The sequence below is a fragment of the Nycticebus coucang genome, chromosome 3, assembly GCF_027406575.1.
Source record: "Nycticebus coucang isolate mNycCou1 chromosome 3, mNycCou1.pri, whole genome shotgun sequence".
Taxonomy (NCBI): Eukaryota; Metazoa; Chordata; class Mammalia; order Primates; family Lorisidae; genus Nycticebus; species Nycticebus coucang.
This window is the reverse complement of record NC_069782.1, coordinates 73,195,567-73,205,963: the sequence shown is the minus strand read 5'-3', so window position 1 is coordinate 73,205,963 and position 10,397 is coordinate 73,195,567. Positions and strand designations below refer to the sequence as shown.

The following is a 10,397-nucleotide window of genomic DNA, read 5'->3' as shown; positions in this document are numbered from 1 at the left end:
CTTTTTTTTTCTTTTTTGTAGAGACAGAGTTTCACTTTATCGCCCTCGGTAGAGTGCCGTGGCATCACACAGCTCACAGCAACCTCCAACTCCTGGGCCTAGGCGATTCTCCTGCCTCAGCCTCCCAAATAGCTGGGACTACAGGCGCCTGCCACAACGCCCGGCTATTTTTTTGTTGTTGCAGTTCAGCCGGGGCCGGGTTTGAACCCGCCACCCTCGGTATATGGGGCCGGCGCCCTGCTCACTGAGCCACAGGCGCTCCCCTGGAGCTGGGGTCTTTATGGGAGTCTGTCATGCCCCCTCACACCCCTCAGACAGAGAGGGTGTAGCCTGGCAGCCCGAGTTTGGTGGTGGTGGTGGGGCAATGGATTTATCAGGCAGCAGATGCTTGCCCAAGTTCCAGGAGGAGGAGTTAGGATACCTGCCTCAAAGGCTACAATAATGGAATGACAAGCAGTGTGGAAAGGCACAGGACTATCAGTGTGATGGCTTCCTTCCCCTGGAGCCTCAGTTTCCTCATATGGAAATTGAAGCCCAAAGCTGCCCTCTTGCGGAGCTGTTAGCAAGGGTAGGGAGGGGCTGGGGCTTTAACTTGGGTTGTACCATCCTCCTGCAATGTAGCCTGGCCACAGCTGCTGGCGAGGGCGCTCCTTCGTGGTGATGCCCACTCAACCCTCCTCTACCCTAGAGAAGAGAACAAGGGCCGGGCCAGCTGCCCATCCCAAACCCGGCTGACTGCCCCAGGCCTGGCAGCAGCTGAGGTCCCAACACTTTCTCAATGAAAGGTATTTGGCCATGGAGCCTGACACCTCATCACCATCAGCCTGGATGCTGCAGCCAGCTTTGTCCTGGGCTGCAGGGGGAGGCCCCGCATTCCCACCACTCCCCAGGACCCCACTGGGCATGCTTGAGCAGGGCTCTGGAGCAGACAGTCCTAGAGTTTGGGTTGCCTTGGAAGAGGGCCTGTAGCCCCTGAGCCTTCCTATCACCTAGGGATGTAGAACTTATCTAAGTTCTGAATAAATTCATGTGCTCTTGTGCCTGTCAGCTCCCTTGGGGCCTTGAAGCATCTCCCCTCTTTTGTCTACCACAGCCTCTCCGGGGTGAGGCCAGGGTGCCAAGGCCTGGGGCCTCCCAAACCCGGACTCCAGCAGAGCTCCAGGGCCCACCTTCAGAGACTGGCAGTAATGCCCTTGAATTTGCCAGCTTCTCCCCATCTGTTCCTTCAGGCCCCTAAGTCTACCCAACGGCATGGGAAGATTTTCCCAGAGGAAGAAATGGCTGCAGAGGTTGGGACCTGCCAAGGTTGAGCCAAGATGGAAAAGAGTTAAGAGCTCTGTGGACTGAGCACAGACCCTCAGGTTGTTGGGGTCTGCATGTGTAAGCCCATTCCCCCCCACCCCAAAAGGCCTGGTGTCGTTGGCACAGAGCTGATGCCTCTAAATGCTGGTAGGATGGATTAGGGGGTACAGGGAGGTGGGTGATTGAAGAGGAAATGGGTAGGTGGGTGTGCAGAACCCTAACCCCCACTTTCTGCCAGCATCCCTTCTCTGGAAGTGGTCAGCTGGGGACAAGTTTCCCAGTCCAGGCCCCTTGGAGGCCCCTCAAATCGTACCACATTGACTCCTTCCAGGAACTAATTAGGGGAGTTTCATGCATGAGCTACCCTGGGCTCAAAGCCACCAGGCAATCTGGGAACCCCCACTCCCAGTAGATTCATGTCAAGGCCCAGCGCCTCAGTTTCTCTGCCTGGAAAGGGGGGGATGTTGATCAGAACAGCACCTGTCCTGTGGGGTACCAGGAAGACATGTGTATGTGCACACAGAACGCCAGCCAAACATGGTTCCCTTCCTTCTAGACAGAGGGTCCTGGCAAGGTCAGAGAGCCAGGAGCCTGGCCTCAGCAGCCCTGCCACCACGTGGCTGAGGTGTAGCTGGGGTATGGCTGGGGTGTGGCTGGCAGTGCTGCAACCCAGCTGAGGAAGTCCAGGGCAACCTCACTCTCTGCTGCCTGCCCCAGACATTCCCCTGCCAGGGCCCCTCCCTGCCTGCGACAGGCCCCAGGCACATGCCAGGTGCAGACAAGGAGGCCAGCCTAGGGCAGTGGCTGCTATTGTGTTCACCAGTCATAGCCACACAGGCTCAGGCAGCTCTTGAGTGTCTCTGCATAGCTGGGATTCACCCGTTTGTTCCAAGAATGCCCTTGGGGACCCTCTGAGCTTCTTGCACCTGAATGTCCCCATGTGCCATGGTGTGTATCAGCCTGTGCAGGTACATCTGGATCAGGCAGCCCCAGCCTCCATCCTTCTGCCCCAAAGCCTGACACCATGAGTTGGAAATAAAGCATTTTTAATCAAGCCCTAGGAGGATCTGCCCCAACCTCCTGGGGATCTCCAAGCACCAAACACTTGAGAAATGTTTCCCCTACCCAGTCCCAGAGCCTCCCCTGCAGGGGGACCGGAAGAAGCCCCTTCCCCCACTTTCACTGGGCCCAGCCTGGACCCCCCACTCACACCCACAACCACCCCCCATGCTTTGTTTCAATAAATAATCCCAGGAACAAAGCTTGGGGCAGGGGACCTGATAAAGCATGAAGCTCCACAGCAGGCAGGTAAAGAGAGCTACGTGACAAACATCAGAAATCCTAAGGGCAGAATATCTGAAATCAGGGTCAAAATACACATGAAAGTCAGAGATGGATTTTGAGCTGGGCATGATTTCCTCCAAGCCTGGGCTGGATGTGGGCCCCACAGTCTCTCAGGGTGCGTCTCCAAAGTCAGAGCTCACTCCATGTCAGGTCACACAGCAACAACTCCCCTCTACATAGCACTTCCACCATCAGACACTCCCAGTTCTTATCTTGAATCCAAATCCTGGCAGGGGAGGGGAAAAGGGACCCAGAAGAGGGGGCCCTCTGGGGAAGAAAGAGGGGGTGATACTTCCCAGAGACAGAGGAGTCCTGAGAGAAGCAGGAAAGCCACCACAGGCCCAGGTCACTGCTGTACCCTGCCCCTGCGCATGCGGAGGGTACCCAAGGCCCGGGCCTGTGCCCGAGACACCTCACCCATCTCCCTGCGGATGTCTCCGAGCGCGGTCGCAGGGGACTCCAGGAGCCTCTGGAAGAGGCTGGGCCGGCCAGGCAGTGGTTCCCGGCACTGGAAGGTGACAGCTGTGCCGGCTTCGGCTTTCATCTCTCTGGAGAAGCCATCGGAGGAACCGTCAAAGCAGCGGCCAATGGCAATCTCTTTGGCCAGCCTGGGGCTCTGGTCAGTGACTGTGTAGACACCATAGTTGTGACCCAGAGGGTCCAGGGGCGCCAGCATGGCAAAGGTGGCTGGGTCGTCAGCAGGTACCGGTGGGGGATGCCGTGCCAGGTAATCCCGAAGGAGCCCGTTGACGGCCACACGGCGGCAGCTGCCCTGGGGCATGATGGTCACCAGCGTCCTGTCCACCTGACGCTGGTCAAACAACATCCCACTGCACTTGAACTCAACACAGGCAGCTGAAATGCCTGGAAGCTCAAGGTCGCGCACGCTGCGGGCATCACGCAGCCCGTAGAGCTGGCCCCGGGTACGCGGGTGGCTGCCCCCTGCGTTGTGGGAACGGACCATGTACTCCTGGGGGCCCTGGATCTTCACCTTGAGGAAGCAGGCCCGGAACTCCTGTGGGTTGGGCCACCAGGCCAGGAGATCCCCGGTCCAGGAAGCTGGCACACCCTCGCGGAAGGGGACCACATTGTACTCGTACTTGTCCGCCTCCACTCTGGCAAAGCGGAAGTGGCTGGCGGTCACTGGAGCCCCCTGGCATTCCCGCAGGCTGCGCCATGGGTACACCGGCCCGTTGGCCTCATCTGGGTAGCCTGGCCTGGGTTTGGCGAGGTTGATGCGGAAGCCGTTGCGTTTGAAGGCCGGGTCATCATGGTCCGTCCGGCGGTACCCTAGCCTGTCCAGGTAGGGCTGGGAGACGCCCACGGTGCCCGGGTGCGGCCTGGGCACGGAAGGGGCCGGCTCCAGCTCCTCGCCGCCCAGGGTGGCCGTGATGAGGGCGGTGTAGGCATCGGGCCGGTCCTCGTCACAGAAGGCGGGGAGGCAGGCACCGTTGGGGCCGGTGACCGCACTGTCAAAGCGGCCCCAGGCGCGGGGGTTGGCAGAGAAGCCAGGGGCGGGCTCCAGGTTGACCAGTGTGACCACCACACCCTCCACCTGCTCACTGGGGGTGAACTTGTCGTTGACATAGGTGCGCACCTTCACAAAGCAGCGGCGGCGCTCAGGCACGTCCAAGTTGAACAAGCGCCGCTCCCGAATCTCCACATTGCCCACCAGGAAGACGCGCTCCTCACGGCGGGCCCGGGGGCCCGAGGACCCCTCCAGCCGGAAGCCACTCTCCTCCTCCCACAAACCGGTCTCGGGGTTCAGCGACCACAGCTTGAGAGCCTCCACGTGGCCTGTCATGTGGATCTGGTCGGAGGCCACACGCACGGCCACAGGCCCTGCCTGCAGCTGTTCCATGGAGCCCGGGGCTCGGAGGTCCACCGAGAACATGCCATAGGTGCGCAGTGGGGCCAGCTCACCGTCACTGTCCACAAAGTGCAGGTCACTGGGGGCGGCAGCTGCGGAGGTGAGGTCTCGGGGGTCCACGAAGGTCACCCGGGCCTCCACAGGCCCTGTATGGGGTTTGCCATCTGCTCTTCGAAAGGCTCCAGGCAGCAGGACCAACTCGCCCATGGGCGCCTCACATTCTAGGTCACCCAGAGGGATCGTGTTTCTCTGGCTGGCATCTAAGATGATTGGAGCTTTCTTCCTCATGGCCTTGATCTCGTGGTACACTCCAGCACCTCGAGGGTCAAAAGGCAGGACCCGGACTGTGTCCATGAACTCACCACTAGGGTCCACAAAAGTCACCACAAGCCGCTCGGTGGAGGGTGGTACCTCAATAGTGAAGTCACCTTGGTAGGAAGTGAAGCCAATGGGCTCCCTGCCCAGCAGGATCCTGGCAAAGCTCAGTGGCTCCCCAGAGTCAGTGGCCACTACATGGCCCCAGACCAGCCCCCGAGGAGGCAAACACTTCTGGCAGCCACACTCAGCCACCACCTTCACAGGGAGGATGTAGCCAGAGCAATGGATCTCCCTGCTATCCAGGCGGCGTACAGAGCAACAGCGGGAGCTGACGTCCCCACACCGGGGACCCAAGTCTGCCTGGCTGGGACAACGAGTGTCAGGGCACAGGCCCACATCCAGGTAGGTAGGGCCACTACCAGGCTTCCCACAGTCATCTGGGAGCTTGATGAGGTATTCTTGGGGCTGGGGATCACAGGCTGACTGGCCTGGGGCTAGGGAGCAAGAAAATAGCCAGGTCAAGACAGGGAAGAGGGCACCATGGAGGCCAAGGCTAGAGGCTCAGTCTGGGGTTAGGGGTCAACCCAGGGGTGAGGGATTAGCCCAGGGTAAGGACTGGAGGTTGGGGCTCAGCAGGGGCCTAGGATTGCATTCAGCTGGGTTAGAGGCCAGTCTGAATTTGGGGCTCCATTTGGGGTTGGGGCTTAGCTGTGTTAGGTTGTGTTCAGTGCAAGGGTTTGGTAGGGCTGAGGACACTCACCAAGCACAGTGAGCCAAGCAGTGCTGGATCGTGCAGTGCCTGCTTCATTCCATGCCTTGCAGTGGTAGATGCCAGCTTGGCCTGGGCGCAGCCCCTGCAGCTCCAGGTGGGCCCCATACCTGTGTGCTCGCCTGTCTAGCAAGGTCCCATTGTGGAACCTGGGTAATGGGTGGACAACCCCACAGATCTCAGGGGAGGGACCAGGGAGCTGCAGAGCATGTTCCCTAGGGTAAGCCTCCTTGGTAGCCCCTCTCCCATGCATTCATACGCACCCCAAAAAGCATCCCCCACTATCAGATGTGATACTGAGGCTGGCATCTGCCTCTAGACTCTCTTTGAGGCACCACATAATCACAGGAAATCCAATCCATCCCCAAAGCCAGACAAGGAATCTCTTCTTCCCTGGGGCAGGCACTCACCAGGAATATTTCTTGGGCGTAGGGGTCCCTGCAGCTTTGCAGCAGAAGGTGACATTCTGGCCAGCCTCTAGCACTCGGGACTCCGGGTGCTTCACCAGGTAGGGCTTTTCTGTGGGGCAAAGGTAGACAAAGATCAGGGCCCTGCCCTGACTCAGCTTCTTCCAATGACCTTTCCCAAAAGCAAGTCCCCATCCTCTCCCTTCTCCCAGGGATGTCTTAGTTCACCCCACACCTTCTCCAATGGCTGTGTTACATGTTATTTCTTGCTCCTATACCTGAAGTACTGAGATTTCCTCCCCAGTAATTCAGCCCCATCATGTTCTTTGTTGCAAGGTCACTTACGCAATTTATCAAGGATGATGGTGACCACCGAGATGGAGCCATTGGCCTGGGCTTGGGCCATGCCTGCAGAGAAGCCATCCATCTGGGCTCTGACGTTGGCCTGGCTGTCGGCACACAGACCAGGGATCTGGAAGGTTCCCTGGGCATCACTGGTGGCCATAATACCAGGCTGGTTTCTCAGGGAGATCCTGGCTCCTGGCAGTGGTTGTCCCAACGAGGTGACCACAGAGCCCTGAAGAATGTGGTCAGGGCACTCGCAAGTGTCAGGGCTGCACCCTGGGGAGACACAGGGAGGGCTGTCACAGGCACCCTAGACACAGGCACCTCTACCTCCCTCCTAGGGAGGGCTTTGCTCAGTCCCTCAACAAACACACCTGGAGCCCTCCCATTTTGTGTCTCTCAGGGACTTCAGCAAGGCCTGGCTTGGAGCAACCCCTAGTGTGAAAGGGGACGTAGGGGCCAGGGCTATGCCAGAGGAGTGGAACTAGAGTCTAGAGAGGTATGGGAAAGGCTCTGGAAGAGGGGACAGGAGAGGTGAGTCTCAAAAGATGGAAAAGGGCAGGAGAGAAAATGTCTAGGCAGGGGCTGGGGGCCCAAAGAGGGCTGTTTTCTTGGGCTGAAAACATTTCCCTCCCCTCCCAACCCCATGGTTTCTCCAGAAAATGGAAAATTCCACCAGAAACTTCAGGGCAGAGGCAGTGGGAGGGCAGAGACAGGCTGGATGGGGTGGGGACCCCAACGCTCCATTGGCCACCCTGCGCCCCCACCCTGTGGCGGGCTCCGCGGGAGCAGTCTCCAGACGGTGTTTGTGGAGCCCAAGCAAGCGGAATTTCCAGTCGCCTCCTGGCCGGCCTGGTGTCTGGCCCTGGGAGGGCCTGGGCATCGTGTCTGCCAGGGTGTGAGCGCGTGTCTGCGTGGGCGTGGGGGACTGAAGGGAGCTGTGAATGCCACGCACGTGTGCACCCTGTAAGTGTATGAACTGACTTCTATTTGCCCACAAGACATGTGTACACTTGGGCAAGCACACAGGGGAAGCACCCTCTCAGATTCGTCCATGTCTGCCTGCACACGACCCCGGTGGCGTCCACTTGTCCAGATATGCACATTCACCAGTGCTACTTGGGCCCAGGAGGAAGGGCCAGTCTTCACTTGGCTCCGGAGTTCAGGTCCTCCAGACCCCGCCCCCCCAGCCCCTCCCCTCTAGGTACTTCCCTCAATAGGAACCGCCCCTCACGTCCAGGCCCCGCCCCTACCCCAACCTTCACCTCCAGGCCCCGCCCCTTCTACCTGGGCAACGAGGCCGCACACACTTCTGGGCCTCCAAGGTACGCCCAGGACACTCATCCCCAGCAGGGCTCGGGCAGCGGCGGCGGCGCAAGCGACGGCCTGGCCCACAGCTTCCTGAGCAGGGACCCCACGGGCCCCATGCACCCCACGCGGTCTCTGCAGAGGTCAAGAACAGAGATCAGGCACCTGCCCTCCCCAGGAACCACGCCTCCCGGAAACCTGGTGACAATGCGGGACTGAAACCCCCACCACATACACTTACACACATATGTGCATCCTAGGTTAGGCACTTTCAAAGAACAGTCCTGCCCACCCCCTACCCCGCGCACCAGTCCTATATGCAGTTCAGTACTGCCTCTCTTCTCTCCCAAATAAACTCCCCGAAATTAGTTTAGTCCTGCTGTTCTCTGCGTTCTGCACACGTTTGGGTCTCAAGACTCGCCAGGTCTCCTTGCAATGCACCTGGGCCCCACTCTATTCCCAGTTGTTCTTCTCAAAAGCTCCGCCCCTGCATGGCCCTATACCCTCATTGGGCCTTACTCCTTGTAGGGTTCCAGCTCTTAGCCACTCACATCGACATGGCCCAGCCCCCAAAGCCCACCCTTTCAGGTCCTGCCCACCTGTGACCCATCCGCAAGGTAGCCAGCACTATTTCAAGCCCCGCCCCTCCACCTCCCAAGTCCCGCCCACCCCTCGAGGCCCCGTCCTCACCCAGCGGGCAGCGGAAGCGCACGTGATAGTTGGAGCAACGGCGGCTGCGCGGCTGCTCCCGGTTGAGGCACCAGAAGCCGCGCGTGGGGTTTAAGTGCACGCGCTCGCCGACGGCGGACGGCAGCTCCCAGTTAGTGGTGCGCGCTTCCAGCGCCAGCGGCCGCGGGCATACACGTGCTGACCCATAGTAGAAGCGGATGGCTGCCAAGCTCTCAAAGTCGCCATCGCCTCCAGGGTGGTCCACGTTGAACCAGGATGTCCACTCGCTGGCCTCTGCGAGCACCACACTCGCTGGGACCCAGGCTGCGGCCTGTCGGCCCCTGTCGGTGCATGCAAAGGCCTTACCTCCCCCAAAAGGCACGGGCTAGCCTAGCCCGGCCATGACTAGTTCTAGAGACCTGAATGTGAGCAGGGGAGGTGGGACTTCCCCATCCCCAGTCCTAGTTCTGGTTGCCCAGTGCCTGAGCTGGCCCATCCATGCACGTCTCCTACTTACGCCTCTAACTTAGATCTCGGGGCATTACATCCACGGGCTGCCATGCCCAGGGACCAGGAAAGTCCTGGGCCCTTCACCTAGTTTGTGTCCCTCCTACTCCTCACACAATCCCACCAGCCCAAGCTCACACACCAAATTCACAGCACAGATGGGACACTGACCCAGGCTGACTCACCTCCCCAGTCCTCCAGGGCTGGCGAGGGCTGACCGGGGTGCACCGACCGTCCTTCCAGGCCCGATGCAGTCCCTGTGGGCTCCTGGGTGGCAGCGGTGTCTATGGGAGGGGACAGGAGTGGGGGAAGGAAGCACCTCCTGCAGATGGCTATGCCCTTCCTCTTAGGCAAGGTGGGCCCATGATCATCCTCATTTTACAGGGGAGAAATCTGATGCTCTGAGAAGCCAGAACCCAGGTCTAGCTGGGGATTGCAGCCCACTCTTCTCTAGGAAGCCTGCCCATAGTCACCATCCAGACTCCTGCAGCCTGGTCCCTATCTCTGATCTAGTCCGAATCCCATGGGCTGTTGCCTGATCCAGATCTCTCCCTCAGTGTGTTTAACTTTCAGGAATTCAGTTTGATGTTCTTTTGCCCTAGACCTGGGTTGCATCCCCCATCCATTTGGCAAGCTGGAAGTCCTTCCCTCAGTCTACCTTCCATCTCTCTACTAGGGCCCAAACTGTCAGCTGGAATTCGTTGGAATCTAACCTGGCTTTTCCAGCCAGGAGCTGTCCAAGATAGCCCAGGCAGAGCAATTATCTCAGACAAGTCCCTTCCCCTTCGGAGCCTCAGTCTCCTCACCTGAGAAATGAGCCTGTTCCCAGATCCACCAAGTATTCCAGAGATTGGGCATTTCTTGTTAGTGTGGGTGAGTGGGTGGGTGGGAATTAGAGAGACAGCTTTGACCCCTTTGGCCAGAGCAGTATACCTGGCGATTAGAGGTCCAGTCGCGCAGGGCTGGGTCAAGCACCCTGCAGCGGTGGGAACCCAGAGGAACCCGAGGCTCATATCCGTTCTCCTGGCCTCCCTACCGTGTCTACGCTGAAGGAAGAGCACCAGGAGGTCTCTGGGCTCCATCTCCCTGTCGCTACCCCCTCCCCGCATCCCTGTGCTGGTGAAGGGAACCCAGTCCCCGGGAAGTGCGTGGGTCTTCCGGGAGCAGCTGTACGCGAGGCCGGCTGCCAGGCCTCCAGGGTCTGGGCTGGGGTCTCGTGGCGTCTCACCTCGGGTGCCCACTAGATGTGCGACGGCGACACAGAGACAGAGCAGTGGCGGTATTGCAGCCATGGCTGGGCCGAGCGTCCAAGGGAAGGTTCAGGCTCCGCGGTACACTCGTGTGGGACTCTGGCGGGTCTGGCGGAGGGTGGGGGCGGGATGCGACTGCAGGCCCCTCCCCGTCCAAGCTCCGCCCTCTGGCCCTGGGTGACGGGAGCTACAGCAACCCCTCTGGGTCTCCCCCCTCGGTGTGTCCAGCTATGCCTCCACCCTTAGGCTGGCCTGAGTTCCCCGGTAGTGGTTTGGAACTCCTGCCTGAGCCCACCATCCATCCTCTA

General features: G+C 59.7%; 1 protein-coding gene across 1 annotated transcript; it reads right to left on the bottom strand.

Annotated features, from left to right (window-relative positions):
* Positions 1-2,298: 2,298 nt before the first annotated feature.
* CILP2 (cartilage intermediate layer protein 2) lies at positions 2,299-10,131 on the bottom strand. The gene is made up of 8 exons (XM_053586304.1): positions 10,068-10,131; positions 9,025-9,123; positions 8,354-8,626; positions 7,643-7,798; positions 6,356-6,631; positions 6,014-6,122; positions 5,595-5,752; positions 2,299-5,328 (listed from the first exon to the last, which is right to left on the bottom strand). Exons 1-8 carry the CDS (start codon positions 10,129-10,131, stop codon positions 2,993-2,995), a joined length of 3,471 nt encoding a protein of 1,156 aa, XP_053442279.1. The 3' UTR covers positions 2,299-2,992.
* Between the last annotated feature and the right edge of the window lie 266 nt (positions 10,132-10,397).